Source organism: Micropterus salmoides, unplaced genomic scaffold, assembly GCF_014851395.1.
Source record: "Micropterus salmoides isolate LMB-PRFRI ecotype aquatic unplaced genomic scaffold, ASM1485139v1 Ms_hic_scaffold_1, whole genome shotgun sequence".
In the NCBI taxonomy this organism is placed as follows: domain Eukaryota; kingdom Metazoa; phylum Chordata; class Actinopteri; order Centrarchiformes; family Centrarchidae; genus Micropterus; species Micropterus salmoides.
In genome coordinates, this window is record NW_024040040.1 from 60,866,453 (window position 1) to 60,885,190 (window position 18,738).

At 44.0% G+C, this 18,738-nt stretch overlaps 2 protein-coding genes across 4 annotated transcripts in view; one reads left to right on the forward strand and one right to left on the reverse strand.

Annotated features, from left to right (window-relative positions):
* The window catches only part of esf1 (ESF1, nucleolar pre-rRNA processing protein, homolog (S. cerevisiae)), a 47,200-nt gene extending 28,523 nt beyond the window's left edge, over window positions 1-18,677 (reverse strand). Inside the window, exons 1-5 of one of the 3 annotated variants that reach the window (XM_038734419.1) lie at window positions 18,592-18,677; window positions 16,756-17,152; window positions 15,431-15,759; window positions 15,229-15,342; window positions 9,862-9,974 (exon numbers count right to left, since the gene is read on the reverse strand). In XM_038734419.1, the coding sequence (XP_038590347.1) occupies window positions 9,862-9,974; window positions 15,229-15,342; window positions 15,431-15,759; window positions 16,756-17,140 (941 nt within the window). In that variant the 5' untranslated portion in view covers window positions 17,141-17,152; window positions 18,592-18,677. Of the gene's footprint in view, window positions 1-9,861; window positions 9,975-15,228; window positions 15,343-15,430; window positions 15,760-16,755; window positions 17,153-18,234; window positions 18,567-18,591 lie in introns of those variants that run through there. The other 2 variants (XM_038734425.1, XM_038734424.1) reach the window with 2 other exon arrangements.
* Window positions 5,907-8,081, forward strand: LOC119914900 (E3 ubiquitin-protein ligase TRIM21-like). The gene has a single exon (XM_038734432.1). It carries the CDS (start codon window positions 5,922-5,924, stop codon window positions 7,623-7,625), a length of 1,704 nt encoding a protein of 567 aa, XP_038590360.1. The 5' UTR covers window positions 5,907-5,921; the 3' UTR covers window positions 7,626-8,081.
* Window positions 18,678-18,738: the final 61 nt, after the last annotated feature.

Here is an 18,738-nt window from a genome sequence, read left to right on the forward strand (position 1 = left end):
GGCATTCATTACCTTTTATAGCTTGTTAAAACAAGTTACCATCAGAGTCCAGTTTTCTTGTTTTTATCTGAACAGGTATCAGCAGAAACATTTTTCTTTTATCAGGGAGCAGAGGCCAATGTTCAGCAAGTTTCCCTTTTAGAGTTAGGTGAAGTGGTTGAGCAAGGTGTACCGCCGCAGAAGTTGAATTGTTAATAATAATAATAATAAAAACTGCATTAACATGCGATTAAATAATTGTCAGTGCTAATTAATTAATGTGTTAAAGCAATAATAATGCAATGTCAAATGTTAATGTTAAAGTGAAGGTACGGAACCTTAAAATTTCAACACATCAGCAACAGCTCTACATGTAAATCAAAAGGGAGGAAACAAAACGTGAGCAGCAGAGCTGCAGTGAGAGTCGGAGCAACTCTGGAGAGGAGGAGAAGAGGAGAGCTTCAGAGTTTGTCAGAGCAGCAGCCGTCGAGACGAGTCTCTGTTTGTCTCTGAAAGGAAATTCTGACTGACTTCATCAGGTCTTTCTCAACAACACAGCAGAGTCTCTGCCAAACACTGGTGAGTACAGCTGATCACATTTACAGCTTCAACAAGCAGCATCAACACAAACCTGCAGCTCTACTCAGGCAGGAAGTTCCACTCTTTTCATTTCATACTTGTGACGGTTAAAATATAACTCTGGCTGTTTGTCCACAGGCCCACTATACAGCAGCCCACTGGAACTGCTTCAAACTGCCTCTCAGTCCGTTCTCAGGACTTTAGGCTGTTTCACAGGAACACAAACTAGAATTAACATTTGTACAGGTGCTGGTTATATCATTAGAATATCATCAAAAAGTTGATTTATTTCAGTAATTCCATTCAAAAAGTGAAACTTGGATATTATATTCATTCATTACACACAGACCGATATATTTCAAGTGTTTATTTCATTTAATTATATGATTAAAACTGACAACTAATGAAAATCCCAAATTCAGTATCTCAGAAAATTTGAATATTACTTAAGACCAATACAAAAAAAGGATTTTTAGAAATATTAGCCAACTGAAAAGTATGAACATGAAAAGTATGAGCATGTACAGCACTCAATACTTAGTTGGGGCTCCTTTTGCCTGAATTACTGCAGCAATGTGGCATGGCATGGAGTCCATCAGTCTGTGGCACTGCTCAGGTGTTATGAGAGCCCAGGTTGCTCTGATAGTGGCCTTCAGCTCTTCTGCATTGTTGGGTCTGGCGTATCGCATCTTCCTCTTCACAATACCCCATAGATTTTCTATAGGGTTAAGGTCAGGCGAGTTTGCTGGCCAATTAAGAACAGGGATACCATGGTCCTTAAACCAGGTACTGGTAGCTTTGGCACTGTGTGCAGGTGCCAAGTCCTGTTGGAAAATGAAATCTGTATCTCCATAAAGTTGGTCAGCAGCAGGAAGCATGAAGTGCTCTAAAACTTCCTGGTGGATGGCTGCGTTGACCTTGGACCTCAAAAAACACAGTGGACCAACACCAGCAGATGACATGGCACCCCAAACCATCACTGACTGTGGAAACTTTACACTGGACTTCAAGCAACGTGGATTCTGTGCCTCTCCTCTCTTCCTCCAGACTCTGGGACCTTGATTTCCACTCAGCAGCAGTACAGTCCTTTTTGTCTTCAGCCCAGGCGAGATGCTTCTGGCGCTGTGTCTTGTTCAAGAGTGGCTTGACACAAGGAATGCAACAGCTGAAACCCATGTCTTACATACGTCTGTCTGTGGTGGTTCTTGAAGCACTGACTCCAGCTGCAGTCCACTCTTTGTGAATCTCCCCCACATTTTTGAATGGCTTTTGTTTCACAATCCTCTCCAGGGTGCGGTTATCCCTATTGCTTGTACACTTTTTTCTACCACATCTTTTCCTTCCCTTCGCCTCTCTATTAATGTGCTTGGACCTCTTTAGCAATGACCTTTTGTGTCTTGCCCTCCTTGTGCAAGGTGTCAATGGTCGTCAACAGCTGTCAAGTCAGCGGTCTTCCCCATGATTGTGTAGCCTACAGAACTAGACTGAGAGACCATTTAAAGGCCTTTGCAGGTGTTTTGAGTTAATTAGCTGATTAGAGTGTGGCACCAGGTGTCTTCAATATTGAACCTTTTCACAATATTCTAATTTTCTGAGATACTGATTTTGGGGTTTTCATTAGTTGTCAGTTATCATCATCAAAATTAAAAGGAATGAACACTTGAAATATGTCAGTCTGTGTGGAATGAATGTATACATTATACAAGTTTCACTTTTTGAATGGAATTACTGAAATAAATCAACTTTTTGATGATATACTAATTATATGACCAGCACCTGTATAGTTTTCTGCAGCGCTCCGTCTTACAGGTGACAACACTGACAACAAATGTGTTGTATCGTCTCTGTGAAAGAGTCATTCAACAATAAACAGTTTGTAAATAATAAATTTTCCTTGTGAGCATTTCTTGAGAGCTGACAGCCGTCCTCACGTCTGACCACTTCTACATGACTCCCACAGGCGTCCATGTTGACCACTGACTGCTGTTATGACCCAGAACGACCGCTAGATGGATCCCAACACAAAGGAACGATGAGCCCAGAGTTACTGTCCTGCTGCCGCACCAACCTGATACATGTGAGTGAACACAGCGTCCATCATGGACTGGATAATCACTCATGACGGCCGAGGATACAACTAACAACCTCTGACGTTTCTGTTCCAAGAGCAGACGCCATCTCCTCCATCTTCACCAGTTTCCAAATCTACTTATTTCGAGTTTTCTGGAAGTCTCGTTCTCCTGATTCTCTTGTTTTAAACACAGAAGCTGATTTCTTGAAAATCCCTGAAACAAAGAAATCTGGTAAACAGGTAGAAAGTAGAATTAACTCACACTGTGTGGGTCCTCTAAAGAGAAACACACTCAGTTGGCCAGTTTATTAGGTACACCTCGCTGAAACTAAAGCAACAGTCCTGCTGTGAATGAAATTTGTCCAATACACTAAACTCTTCTGGTTAAAGTGAGGCTAAGAAACCTTAAACTTTCATCACATAATTAAGGTCAGCAGGAGCTCTTCACAAACCTTACTCCTCCCACCTGTCAGGTAAAGCACCACCTTTGCCCCCAATAATCTTGTAAATCAAAAGGAGGAAACAAAACGTGAGCAGCAGAGCTGCAGTGACAGGTGGAGCAACTCTGGAAAGAGGAGAGCTTCAGAGTTTGTCAGAGCAGCAGCCGTCGAGACGAGTCTCTGTTTGTCTCTGAAAGGAAATTCAGACTGACTTCATCAGGTCTTTCTCAACAACACAGCAGAGTCTCTGCCAAACACTGGTGAGTACAGCTGATCACATTTACAGCTTCAACAAGCAGCATCAACACAAACCTGCAGCTCTACTCAGGCAGGAAGTTCCACTCTTTTCATTTCATACTTGTGACGTTGAGGGGTGTAGGAGTGACTTTGAACCTGGAGGGGACGCTGAAGGGCTTACACTTGTGATATTTCCTGTGCCTTGACTCTCCCTGCAACAAATGTTTGTGAACACACAACGGTCTTCAATGTAAACTCTGATGACATGCCATTGGACTAACAAAGTCTTTTACTACGTGAGTTTTAGAATGTCTAGTAGCTATCCATACAACTTACAAGCTCGTCTTCCTCAGTTATTTCTACTCCTCCTCCTGTGACCTCTGTCCTCTTCATCTTAAAATACTGTAGGATGCTCATCTCTGTGTGGCAATTTTGACTACTTTTAAAACAGTTTATGTACACTAAACAGGTTTTTCAGGACAAGGATGGTCACGAACAGGGGCAAACAAATGGCCCAGGAGTTTGTCCCTGGTCAGCCCACTCTCCAGACAACGCATTTGTCAGGGGCTCTGGGTCTTTAGAGACCTTTATTTCTGTATTCTTGAGAATGAAAGTACAGTGCATACGTACTAAAACAAGAAACACCTCTTTAACTCTCTTAAAGTAAAGAAATCAACTCAACTGAGTCTTTGAATACAATACATAAATAAGCCATATCATCATCAATCTTACCATAAACTGGTGCTTTGGACTCTGCGGGCTTTGACTCATCTCTTGCCCTATTGCTGTCAGTCACATGTTCACCATATCAGCACTATTACTGGTGCCGCTGCCCAGTGGTAGAGTACTCAAAATCTTTACTCCAGAAAAAGTACAACTACTCTATCTACTATATATTTAAATACATATTTCAACTACTGTGCAACAGGTTATTTCTAGGTAATGCAATTTGCTTTGCTTGTTAATTATCTGTAATTTAGCTATTTCTGTTTGATACAATTATTTTCCTTTTTAAATCTCCATGTGTTGATAAGATCACTTTAAATATCAGCTTGCTGCCTAGCCACTATTTTTGCTTGTCTCTTTTATTATGGACATGTAGCCTATACCAAACCACTTGCTTTGAAATAACACAGGCTGCCAACACAATCGGATTATTCCTAAAGTATCTATATAATCTTAACAATGCAAAGGGTGATTGTGGCAGTAACATGGAGCAGATCGTTGTTGAAGCAGGTAAACCTACATTCAGAGGAAGCTGAGCGTCATGCGTAAAGGCCAACAGGTCTGTTCTATCCACCCATATCTTCTTTCTCTCTCTGTGCATCTCAAAAATGATTGTTTCCTGAATAAAGAACAGCTGGTAGCTGCTGAGTGAAAGCCAAGATTAGTTTCACCGGCGACATTTGGTTTATGGACTCGCTATACAACAATTAATAACTAATGTGAAAGAACTAAAGAAAGCAATGCTCTTTTCAACAACAGGATACTGTTAATATATCAGAATAAATCCAGTGATCATCCGACTTAGATGTTACAGTGTGAAGTCTACATTTGCTCTGCAGAGACTTAATACGCTTCTAACACGCTGTTAATGGAAAATAAAAGTATTTACTTGCCGGTGTTAACCAACAGCCTGCGTCGCTCTTTAACACCGGCCATGGTGTGCGCTCACTGGATTTCAGTTGGATCAGTAGAACCATAAATAATAAAGCCTTAAACTGAAAAGGTGTTTGCCTGATTTTCTAAATGTTTGCATCTACCCAGCTCTGTGCTGTGACAAGCGCCCGAGACCAGGGCTGATCTGTGTAACTGCGCACAGCCTGAATGAAGCAAAATGCAGATTATAGACTGGTGAAGTTATGAAGGTATGAATGAAAACTGTAGCAAAATTAAAAGTAGATTACTTGACCAAAGAAAATACCAAGAGTAAAAGTAGGCTACATTTTTAGAAAGGAATGTGAAAAGGTGCCAATGACTTATATTATTTATTTATATTGCAATTTTCTAGGCTACTTGTAACAAGTTAAGACCCATCCTGCAACTGGCGTCCCCAGTACGGTCTTCAAGAAGGCTATAAGTAACAGCAGCTCAAAAGAAAAGTCTGTAGCTGAATATTGAGACACTTTGCTGCACCTGCCTGCAGCGAACTTTATACTTTATACTGATATTATTCCTGTTTATTGATCGCTTCCTGCAGCCATGTTACCTTTGATTTCCTCTGGCTGTTTCACAATAAAAGCTTTCCACCAGTGAACCACCAGCAGGCTTTTAATGTGAAGCAGCTAGAGGAAAGGCAGTGTGTGTCATCAAGTAAGCTTTCTGAGTAGTGCTATTCTTAAATAAAAAACTGATCTAGAAAACATGCTATGTATATTTTCTGAACTATTTTGTTTTCATAGACAGCTTTAGTTTACCAGCACAGCTTAAATGGTTGCAGTTCCTCAGCTTAGTGCCAATATCCCAATAAATCTCTCATATAATTTTTTTTTTTTTTTTTACTTGTATCTATTATCTTATGTTACAAAAGAACTGTAATCAAACTTATTTTATTTTAAACTAATAATTCAAACTGTATTTTGAAATAAATGTTTCTTTTCTCCCTACATGTAGATATGGCTGCTGTGAACTATCTGAGATCTGAAGATCAGTTCCTGTGCTCCATCTGTCTGGATGTGTTCGCTGATCCTGTCAGCACATCATGTGGACACAACTTCTGTAAAAACTGCATCACTGAACACTGGAAAACTAACGCCCAGTACCAGTGTCCGATGTGTAATGAGGTTTTCAACACAAGACCGAAGTTGCGGGTCAACACTTTCATCTCTCAGATGGTTTCTCAGTTCAGACAGTCAGCTCAGCAGGAAGCCTGCAGCAGCAGCAGCAGCAGCAGCAGCAGCAGCAGCAGCAGCAGCAGCAGCAGCAGCAGCAGCAGCAGCAGCAGCTCGGATCAACAAGAGTCCAAACCAGGAGAAGTTCCCTGTGACGTCTGCACTGGAACCAAACTGAAGGCCCTGAAGTCCTGCCTGGTGTGTCTGGTCTCCTACTGTGAGACTCACCTGGAGTCTCATCTGACAGCTTCAGGCCTGAAAAGACATCAGCTGATCGACCCTGTAGAGAACCTGGAAGGCAGGATGTGTACGAAGCACGATAAACCTCTGGAGCTGTTCTGTAAGACCGACCAGACATGTGTCTGCACGTTCTGCACTGTTTCAGACCACAAGATGCACGATGTTGTTCCTCTGAAGGAAGAATATGAAGGAAAGAAGGCCGAGCTGGGGAAGACAGAGGCTGAAATTCAGCAGATGATCCAGAAGAGACGACTGAAGATTGAGGAGATCAAACAGTCGGTTGGCCTCAGTGAGGAAGATGCAGACAGAGAGAAAGCAGAAGGTGTTCAGGTTTTCACTTCTCTGAAGGAGTCTGTTGAGAGAGGCCTGAAGGAGCTCATCGACACCATCGAAGAGAAGCAGAGAACAACAGAGCAACAGGCTGAAGGCTTCATCAAAGAGCTGGAACAGGAAATCTCTGAGCTGATCAAGAGAAGGACTGAGGTGGAGCAGCTCTCACGCTCTGAAGACCACCTCCATCTTCTCCAGAGTGTCCAGTCCCTGAACATCCACCCTCCACCCACCAAGGACTGGACAGAGATCAGCGTCCGTCCATCATATGAGGGGACTGTGGTGAGAGCTGTGGCTCAGCTGGAGGAGACGCTCAGTAAAGAGATGAAGAAGCTGTTTGAGTCTGAGCTGAAGAGGGTCCAGCAGTATGCAGTGGATGTGACTCTTGATCCTGATGCAGCACATCCTACACTCATCCTGTCTGATGATGGGAAACAAGTGTATGATAGTGATGTGAAGAAGAATCTTCCAGACAATCCAAAGAGATTTTTTGGTTGTATCTGTGTTTTAGGAAAGCAGAGTTTCTCTTCAGGCAGATTTTACTTTGAGGTTCAGGTTAAAGGAAAGACTAAATGGGATCTAGGAGTGGCCAGAGAGTCGATCAACAGGAAAGGAGACATTAAACTAAGCCCTATGAAGGGTTACTGGACTATTTGGTTGAGAAATGGAAATCAGTACAGTGCTCTTGCTGACCCGTCAGTCCGTCTCTCTCTGAAGTCTCGGCCTCAGAAGGTGGGGGTGTTTGTGGATTATGAGGAGGGTCTGGTCTCCTTTTATGACGTAGATGCTGCAGTTCTTATCTACTCCTTTACTGGCTGCTGCTTCACTGAGAAACTCTTACCGTACGTCGGTCCTTGTAATAATGATGGTGGTAAAAACTCTGCCCCTCTGATCATCTCTCCTGTCAGAGTAAACTAATGAGTAAACTCACTTCATGTATTGATTAAATTTTCTTAAAAGAGAACAAATTTACATATTTAATTTAGAATTTAGAACATAATTTCTACAGAATCTGTTTACTGTGGTGATTGATTTACACTTCATTGTGAGATCTTTAAATTTATGTATCCAATTATATAGGAAATACAGAGTTGATACATTCATCTCTTCAACCCTGCATCATGGGGTGGATCGATTCTCAGATGAATCGCAATCACAATGCGGATTTGGGTGATTCGAAATCGATTCACACCTGTTAATACTAAATGTTCATGTTTATGGATAACATAATGATGATGGAATGAAAAGGCGGAACGCAGAAATAGCGCTAACAAACATCTCTTCAGACTGCGGTCTGGAAGCTGAGCAGGACATTTTTTGGCTGCTAGTTCAAGTTCGTTTATTGTCATTCATTCAGATATTAAGTTCCTAGGTGCTCAAAACAACATAATAATCAACTTACAAGACAAAACACAACACAACTGTGTAACGTTAACTACAAAAGGCGAGACAAAAAAAAAAAAGAAAACTATTAAGGCGGCGTGAACATGGAGTGACTGGAGCATTGGAAAGTGCTCTGTGCAACCTGTGAAAATAGCAGCAACAGAAGTCAGTAATAAAACTGCAATAAAGCTTAAAGCTGTGTAGAGTGTAGACTGTAGGAGTGGCCATGGAGTCTTGAAAGAAATAATGATTTGACATTCATTGTGATAATTTATTGTCGACTTTAGCACATGTATTGTATTCAGGCTGTCAAACTGACGTGAAAAACAAAGCTAAAGCCTACTGATCAGAGTAAGCAACTTCTGCATCCCCTGACGACCGAGACAAAGGATAACAATATCGGCACTGCTCCTTTAAAGCTTGGTTGATTCTATTCAATAGTACAATCATTAAAAAGCAGAAACAGTAGGCCTTCATTACTTTCAGTAGGAATTTAGGTAGCATTAGCTAACATTACATTAGGAACAATCCACAGCCAACATTTTTCTGGATTTGTTTTAGGTTTTGAAAAGAGAATAAATCATACTTCTCCTTTCAACCTCTTTGGGGAGAGTTAAAGCATATCTTAGAAAAAAATTTTAAAAAGTCAACGTCTTCCTAAGTGAAACATATTGTGTGTGGGCAGGTATTATTCACATTGTGGGGACTCGCCAAGCAGCAACCTTGGGGCCTGAAAAATGAACACATCGCCAAAGTGCAGTCCCTCCAGGGCAGGCCTGACCCTAACCCTGCATATTTAAACCAGCTTACCTGACACTTTCCTGCAGCTGACTGGATTGCAGCAGCCTGCGTCTCAGTGATTTGTCTTGTCTGACGTCCTCAATGTGTTTCTGACATTCTCTCTCAAAGTGTTTGGACTTTACGGTCCTTTGCTGTTATTTTTTTCGGCAAATGTGAGACGTTGGTATCACATATGTCTGCTGCGTCTTCTAAACAAGGAAGTGAGTTTGCTGATGTGTGACAACATTTTGTGTGAAACGGTGATGATTGGTCTAAATTGAAAGTTGCACTGAATTCACAGGGATTTGTTGAATTTGTGAATTGGTTGCGCTCGCAAAATCCTGAAGGGATGGACCTGAGGCTCCAAAGGCAAATCAATCTCTACAGACCACAAAGTTAAAATGCCCAACTTTACAGCAGAAACAAACAAGTTTACAGCCTCGTACAAATAGCAGTTTTGGGCTGTATTGGAAACAGCTTACTACACTAACAGTACTATTGATTTGGCCTATATGTAGTATACAGTTTGCAGTACATACTGCAGTCGCCAGTAATATGTAGTAGGTAGTTCTGAATACAGCCTGGGTCTCTATAGCTAACTGAATTTTTCTGTAGTCGATATTGTCTACCAGCTATATACAGTGTGCTAACCTCAACAGCCCAGCTGTATTCTAACTTTAATATAACTCTCCTAATTAGCTAGGCTCCTTCCATGCTTGCTAATAACTTCTTTTCAGGTGAGTCGACATTGACAGCACTGTGTTGGAGAGATTTGTGCAGCGGTGTTCATGAGAGAGAGAGAGAGAGAGAGAGAGAGAGAGCGAGTGAGCGAGCGAGCGAGAGGAGGTGCTGCGTGCAGCTGTGCAATCAAATACAATATCGAATACGCCTAGTAAAATAAAAATCTAAAATCAATATGTGGCGGTCAGCGTTGATATTGAGCAGGCCGCCACAAATAAAACAATGTATGGGAAACACTGGTGTGTGTTACCTCTCTTCCTCGGTGTCGTCGTCCGAGTCGTCGGGCAGGGCTCGACCCAGCTCCAGCGGTCCCTGAGTCTCCTCCGCCTTCAGCCTCTCCTTCCCAAACTCTGATGGGTAGATCTGTGCAACACCCAGCATGCACTGCTGTTAATCTCTCTTACTGAAAACCTTCACCTGTCCACCATCTTAGTCTGATGAAAGCAGTTTGAAAAGTGACCACCCTGATTTACACCCTGACCACGCTAATGCAGACAGCTTTTTTCAGAAGACGATGTGTTTTCTCAGTTTCTAGCCTTTAATTGAATATACACTGGTCTCTGCTTTCAGGAAAACTGCTCAAATTGTGATCTGATGGAGGTTCTTGCATGTAGTAGTACTTATGAACTTCTATCTTATTACTATTTTATTTAGCTGCAGTTATCATGACAATAGAAATAGAAAGATATGCCACCATAAAACTGGAATCTCTTACTGCTCTGAGGTAATAAATGCAAATGTGCTCATTTTCAGGCTCATACTTTTATTTTGGGTTTCCACAAAAAACTGTAAACAGTAAACATGCTTAAATGTTCAAAAAACACATTATTTGTCTCGTACTGTCTGTTGCCTCAGAATCTCTATTTACCGTCTGAATACTCTTTAGCCCCTTTTCCATGGTACCAGCTCGACTCGCCTTTGTTTGGTTTCCACTGTGGAAAAGTTGTACCTGTACCTGCTACCAGGAACATCGTATCACCTCCGTCGAGGTTCCAAGCGAGCTGAGGCGATACTAAAATGTGATGTGAAAACACAGCAGACTACTGATTGGTCAGAGAGAATTGTCACTATTCACTGCGTCATCATTGCTGCGCCAGACAGAGGCCAGCAGCAGAAAGTTTTATATTTTACAGTTTTCATACATTATTTCATCACTAAATCCACTTCTGAGAAGTTTGGAGGAGAAAAAACTGTGTAGATTTCGAATATTGACAAAAAGTGATGGCGGAACAAAAAAGTGCTTGAAAGTTGAGGAGTTGAGGAGCTCCGCAAGTGCCTGTGCCAACCTGCGGGAGGAGCGTGTGAGGCCGGCCAGCCGCCCGCTCACAGAGCCCTCTGCTCCCGCTGTCACACAGACCGCTGCAACAACAGCAGCAGAGGAAAACACAGCTGGAATCTTTTCATACCGCTTATCTGTCTTTACATTCTGAGGACTGTTGAAACGTTTTAACTTAAATAAATAGACAGCTGTGCGTCGCGGCAGTTGTGTGTGGCGTTGCTATGATGACCATTGAGGGGACTATCTGCAATGGAAAACGGTCAAACCAAGTCGAGTAGAGTCGAGGCGAGTTGAGCTGGTACTGGGAATGGAAAAGCGGCATTTAAGGCCAACTTCCCATTTGCCTCCCCGAGGGGCGGGATCAAGTTGGCAGAGTGCTGAATCGATGAGGAGATAAGGCTGGCTATGCGAGAGCATCAGGCCTTACTGACTACTGTACAAAAACGAAACTTTATTACTTTATTCACTGATTTTGGTGAAACTGGATCAGATTTGATTGAGAAAAATATTTTCTGGTTTTCACTACGACGTCCTTCGGATGCTCTGCCTCAACTTTCAGTGGTTTACGGAGTTTGCTGATAAGACACATGCCTTTGGTGTGAGAGACCCGGGTTCGAATCCACTGTGCGTCCCTGAGCAAGACACTTAACCTACCTTAACCCCTTGTTGCTCCAGAGGACTCTGACATATATAGCAATTGTAAGTTGCTTTGGATATATAAATGAATGGCAAATAAATAAATGTAAAAATAACAGCAGCTACAGTTACCCTAGCATTAGCAACAAGCCATCTGTCCATCCGGAGTCAACTGTAAATCACAGAGAGCTGAGGCAGAGCAGCCGGAGGACATCACAGGGAAAACTTCATAAGTGCTTTCTGCTAGACAGACAGAACAACCTCTAGCTCGGTGATGGAACAGCTGCTTGGTGTTTTGTTGGATGGCGGGGCTGAGAGCACTGTATTCAATACGTGTTCAGTGGGCGGGGCCGTCTACTGCAATGAAGGGCTGGAGGAGGTCCAATGCTAAACCGATTATATAAATGTCACGATGTCATGAAGGGAGGCAAATTCAAACAGTGTGTTTGCATATTTACTGAAAGACTGAGCAGGAGAAAAAGAGGATGGTTTGTTCCCATAGTGTGGGGTCTTATGTCATATTTAGGTTGAAAAGACATGATAAAGTGAATTCTGTGTAATAGGGGACCCTTAAATCACCTGAGGTTTTTACCATGACCTCACAGCTTTAAGCCATTCTAACTCTCTGACTGAAGGAGTTCTCTTGGACTGACTGTAGAAAGCTCAGTTCTCATTCATTGCATTCGTTTCGATGTCTCACTATGGGATGCTCCTCCCCGCGTATTCCTCAGAAGCATTTATCTCATTATGCCAATCCTGATTGGCAGGTGATCGTGGTGTCTGCGTCTAGTGGACCCACTTACCCTTAAATAGCTTACGCTACAACGCAGACACCATTCAAACACCTCTTCTCGCTTTGGAGCATATCTCGATGTGTCGTACAGGCTAGCTAGCTTAACTGTCCATAGATAAGAGCTGACATCTCAGTCCCCCTCAGTTTAAAATCCCTAAGCGGCCGAAGCCCCAGCCCGCCCCAGCAGGCTGGCCCAGGAAGGTTCGAACACTGACGGCGGCTCCACCAGGACAGGCGGTCCAGACTGCCGGTCAGCAGGCCAGGAAGAAGAAGAGGGGGGTTTGACAGCCTCCCTCTCCCCACCGGTGATGCCGCTGGACCCGTTTGCCAGCCCCACCTGTTCTGTTTTGGAGTGTGATGCGGGGGCTTTCCTGCCCCCTCGACACCCCCTGTGGCATGCAGTGTCAGAGAGGCACCGGCACATCTCGGTCGAGGAGAAGAGAGACTTTGCAGCGGAGGCAGCAGGTTCTGCCCTCTCTTTAAGTCGTACAAGCACACACCCTCACTCTTTATTAACAATAAAGCATGTTCCGCTGCCACATCCAGGCCTAAGGTCAAGGGCGCAGTTAAAAACAATGAACAGAAAAACAATAAGTGGTTCGGCAGCCTCACCGCTCCCGAGGAGAGCTACGGCTCCCTTCAGGACGCAGGACGCTACCAACTCCGTCGGTGCACTAACACCTCGCGCATGCACGGTGTCGACCAGGAGTCATGATCGCGCCCCGCTGCTAGATGGCCCCATAACGCCATTACTGACAGCGCACAGTGGAGACCACACCGGGGACTGTTCATGGGGCATGGAGGGTGACTGTCACTGTGGAATGCGTGATGGCACTGCGCCGCTGGCGACACCCAGCTTTCTTGGTGCAGGGGGTGCCGTTGGGCGTCATCCTGTCACGGAAGGTGGTCACCGCGGACGCAAGTTTGTCGGGCTGGGTCTCCTGTCTCTGAGCGACACATGTCCCCGGGTTTCTGAACCTGGGCACAGATTTGTCCTGGGGCGCACCACTATATGGCAATTGGGCTCTGCACCCAGCCATTGTGAGGCAAGTGTACTCGCGTTATGGCCGGGCCGTGGTGGACCTGTTCGCATCAAGAATCAATGCGCAGTGTCCGCTGTTTTTCTCAATACACAATCCAGATGCGCCTCTCAGCGTGAACGCACTCACACACGTGTGGCCGCCGGTCCTCCTGTATGCGTTCCCTCCACTGGCTCTGATATCCCCCACTCTGTCCAGGGTGAGGGAGCACCGCTGCAGACTGATCCTCATAGCTCCGCATTGGCCGGCGATGCATTGGCTAGCGGAGATATATCTACTCCTATGCGGACAGCCATGGCATCTCCCGCTGCACAGGGATATGCTATCCCAGGAGGGGGGAACAATCTTTCACCCACACCCAGAGCGCCTGGCACTATGGGCCTGGCCCGTGAGTGGTATAATTTAAGTGTGATGGGGCTTCCTCAGAATGTGGTTAACACTATTCAGAGCGCCAGGGCTCCCTCCACCAGGTCCCTTTATGACTGTAAGTGGAGGGTGTTTGAGGAGTGGTGTCTCAAAGAGGGTCATGTCCCTTTTCAGTGCCCAGTTGGTGTGATTTTGTCATTCCTGCAGGTCTTGGTTGACAAACAAAAGGCTTTCTCCACAATTAAGTGTACCTGGCTGCTATTGCTGCTTGTCATGTGGGGTTTGGAGGTAAAACGGCTAGCCAACATCCCTTGGTCTGCCGTTTTATGAAAGGGGCACACCGGCTACTCCCTGTTTCACCCACTGGCCCCTCTGTGGGATCTGGCAGTGGTTCTGGATGGGTTCTCTGGCCCCCCTTTTGAACCTCTGGGGGAAGTTGACTTAAAACGTCTGTCTCTGAAGACAGTGTTATTGTTGGCTTTGGCTTCCGCAAAACGGGCGACATTCACACACTCTCGGTGCATCCTTCATGCACTCAGTTTGCGCCAAGGGATGTCAGAGTGTCGATGAAGCCTTACCCTGCCTTTGTGCCCAAGGTGGTTGGCTCGTGCTCGCCCATTGACCTTAGGGCGTTCTTTTTGCCACCTTTCTCCTCCCCTGAGGAGGAGCGGCTGCATGTGCTGTGTCCGGTCCGAGCCCTGCACTTTTACATGGACAGAACTAGGAGTTTCGGAGAAGTGACCAACTCTTTGTGTACTGGGAAAGCCCGTTACCAAGCAACGGCTCTCCTACTGGATTGTGGGGTCAATTGCTCTGGCCTACACTAGTCGGGGTCTGCAGGCTCCGCCAGGCCTCCGGGCTCACTCAACTCGTGGCCTTGCTGCATCCTGGGCCCTGTTGAAGGGGGTCCCTATCCAGGACATTTGTGCGGCGGCGAGCTGGTCCTTGCCCCTCACCTTTGCCCGGTTTTATAAACTGGATGCGTCTGCTCAGAGTGTGGCGCGTGCAGTGCTGAGCACAGGGCCCTCGCTGGAACAGAGTGCTGCTTCCTGAGAGTCGGTGGTTGTTGAGATAAGCTTGTCTGGCGATTCCGGAGTCTCCATATCCCATAGTGAGACATCGAAACAAATGCTATGAATGAGAACTTTAGGTTACTTGCGTAACCCTGGTTCTCAGAGTAGCATGAGTGAGATGTCTCACCAGACAGCCCTTCTTGCTGGAGCGAAGCGAGAAGAGGTGCTTATTTTGAATGGTGTCTGCGTTGTAGCGTAAGCTATTTAAGGGTAAGTGGCTCCACTAGACGCAGACACCATGATCACCAGCCAATCAGGATTGGCATAATGAGATAAATGCTTCTGAGGAATACGTGGGGAGGTGCATCCCATAGTGAGACATGTCACTCATTCTACTCTGAGAACCGGGATTACGCAAGTAACCTGAAGTTCTATTGCGCCCGTTGCTTCTAGCTGATTCCCTGTCTATTTGTATTCAGAGCAGCTTTACCTTGACAGACAGCACAGCTCCTCCTTTAGGTGTGAAGGAGTTCAACAGAGCCAGCAGGTCTTTGGCTTTCATCCGGTCCCAGTCCATGTTGCAGACGGCAAGTCGGGCAGAAACCTGAGACACATTCAGAAACCACAAACACAGTTAAAATGTTTCCCGGTCAGGCGAACAGTCCTTCCTGACCCACCAGACGCCACCTCACCTCGTCACTTCGTGGGGCGTCTTTGCACAACTCTCCCCAGTCATGTTCGATCTCCTCTTCCTCCTTCCTCAGGATGGCGTCCACGTCGTCATCGTCGTCTTCATCTGAGCTGGACTCTATGTTACCCTTCCCTCTGGCCAGATCCGGCCCACTGTCACTGTCCTCTTCTGAATCCAGACCGGACTCCTCCTCGTCTGATCCACTCGTCACATCACTTTCCTCTCCTGCATCATCATCATCTTCATCCTCCTCACTGCTGTCTGTGACACTGTCTGCCAGGTCAACATCCTCCTCCTCTGCTTTATTCAGCTCCTGATCATCTTCCTCATCTGAGGAAAATAATAAAAAGCAACAGACTTTTACCTAATGTGCAACACAAGAAAATTTCCTCTCCAGATAAAATTGAGACATTTCACTAATCAAAACAAACACCATATCGAAACCCTTGCACACAAATGTATCGTTGGTCAGAAACAAACGTTTGTGAAACAAAAAGCCGCCACCATTTGCGATCTTTGTGTAATGAACGCTCACAGAAATGAGCCCAAAAATAAAATCTCAGTTTGGGTCATAATCTGTCAACAACTCATCTGACCACTAACTTCCGACAAATACTTGTTTTTCAGAAGCTTGTGGATATTTGTGCCAGCAGGCGTTTCATTTGAAAATGTATTTGACTTTAACTTTAAACTGGAAAAACTTCCCATGCATTTATCTTCAGGAGACTCGCCCATTTTATCTTTACAGGTCTCCCCTGCAGCTGATTCAGAACACTCCAACATAGTGGATCACATCACTCCAGTTCTGAGGTCTTTACACTGGCTTCCTGTCTGTCAAAATACTGCCATTGGTTTATAAAGCATCAGTGAACGTGAGAATCAGAAACATCTATTTTATTTACTTTATTAACGCAGCTTTTCAAATCGATCAAATCCAACGTGGTACTGAATGACACCTGCACTCATGTGTTCACTGTTGCTTTACCTGGTCCGTGTTTGTAACATATCCACTAGTTATGGGTCGATTAATCGATTAATTGACTTATTAAAATGAAAGTACGTTTGATAAAAGGCCCAGTGCGTTAAGTGTACGTGTGCTTTGCTAAGATATGCTACAATACAGAAATAACACAGAACACTTTCAGTTTGTCCAAGTAATCTAGAACAGATTTAAACTACATTTAAGTTCAAACTTCAGGAACGCAACATGTTTCTAAATTAGATTCAACTCTGCAAAAGCAAAATGAGAACTGATTCAGTTGGTGGAGCTGAAGACATGAAAGCAACCCGACATGTAGGACTGGTTTCAGTGTATCAGAAACTCACCCTCTTCGACAACTCTGACACCTCGTTCAGGCTGCTCTGCTTTAGCTTTCCCTTTCTTCGCCTCTCCGTCAGCTTTCACCAGTTTCTCCTTCACCGCTTTCTTCCTCTTGCCTGCCGTCTTGCTCTTCCCATCCTCCTCATCATCTTCGTCCTCTGAGTCGGACAGTTTGTAGAAGCGCTTCAGGTCCTCAGCAGTGGTGTGGTTGATGGGACGACCCCGTTTGTCCACCGTGTATTTCACCTTGAAGCGCTCGTCGTGAAACATGGACTGGAAACGCTTGTCGATCTTGACTTTGCGTTCTCTCTCTGGCATTTCCCAGAATCTGGGGTCCTTCTGCACCCGGAGGAAGCGCTCATCGCTGTCCTGTTTCTTTTTGGACGTCATGGTGTCTGTCACCTGTTAAATACAAACAGGACAAATTGTCAGGTAACATGGACACAAAGCACTAAGTATCTTTCTCATCTTGTGTCTCTTTATACTGAATAATGACCTGACCCTGGACTTTTATCAGCCTCTAGTTGACTTTGACTTGATGTAAACTCATCACTAGAGACAATTTGATTAAATATCAACTATTAAATTAAATCCAAATTCTCTGATTTCAGCTTCTCAAATGTGAACATTTTCTGGTTTCTTTTCTCTTTAATCACAGTAAACTTAAAATCTTTGGGCTCGATGAATACATTTATAGTCAAAACACTTATTTTCCATGATTTTCTGGCGCTAACAACTAATCAATTAATCGATAATGAAAATAATTTTGTTGCAGCCCTACACTAAACTACCTGACAAGACAGGCAAGCTTGTGTCTCTATAACATTTAACATTTGAGAAATATATTTTACGTAAAGAAAAACAAATGCATATTTCTCATATAGGTTGCGACCCTGTTCGCAGGATAAGCGGTTGATGATGGATGGATGGATATAGGTTATTCCACAAAGTTTTCTTTTGGGGGTTTTGGTAGCTAAAATCATGAATCAAATCGTCACCAGAATGAAAACATTTTTTAAAATACACCGTAACCCTTGATAAACAAGTTTGTGGTTTCAAGTCGCCTATAAAGCACAGATTTAATATAGTTATTTATGAACTGAGTATTTAGACTTTTTATCTGAAAAAATTAAGCAGTTTTACTTACTGTCAAAGCCAATTAAAGATCTACCGTTTTAAACAGACTTTTATTTATTGTCTTTTATTTAACTATTTTATTTTCCCCTTAATTTATTGTTCTAGTTTAGTATTTTTTGTTAGTATTTTTAAGTGGTGGCATCATTCATTCATCATTATCTTTCTTTTTAAAAGTTGAAGCATTTTGGCCTTTGTATGAAATGTGATTACAAATAAAGACTGATTGATTGATACAGTCGTATCTGTCTTATGACTTCTGGCTTTTTCTTTTTACCTGTTAGAAACTAAATAATCACTTGAAATCATAATAGAGTTCTTAGATGCAGATTCGGCTCTGGACCTCGCACCTGTAACGTTTAATGGCTTGTAACGTCACTCCTCGGGCACCAAGTGAGCATCTAATGGACGACAGAGTTCAGTCTTCAGGGGTGCAAACAGCTGCTGAAACAGAGTTTAGCCCTGAAGTCTGGACTTTTGTTTTAAACACCTGTTGAAAGTCAGAAAGGTGTCTCACACTGTTCTGTGGTTCAGCTAGCGTTAGCTTAGCACCGCGCTAACATGTAAACAAAATGCCCGAACGGTGAAGACAGGCCGTAACGGCGGGAAACCAGACAGCAGATAACACTTCACAACACCGCGCATGTGCCTGTAAAAATATATGATTAATTCAAGTTTTAAAAAGAAGAAAAATCCCAAAACTTTACTGAAATCTCTCTGCTCTTCTGCTGCTACACGTGTTTTCCCAGCATGCACCTCTCCTGTGACCTCTCTCTTCCCGCCCCTTTCCTGGTAAGGGAAGCGAAGTGGGACAAACGAAAAAAAACGCGCATCGTAGAACCCCCAAAAATGAC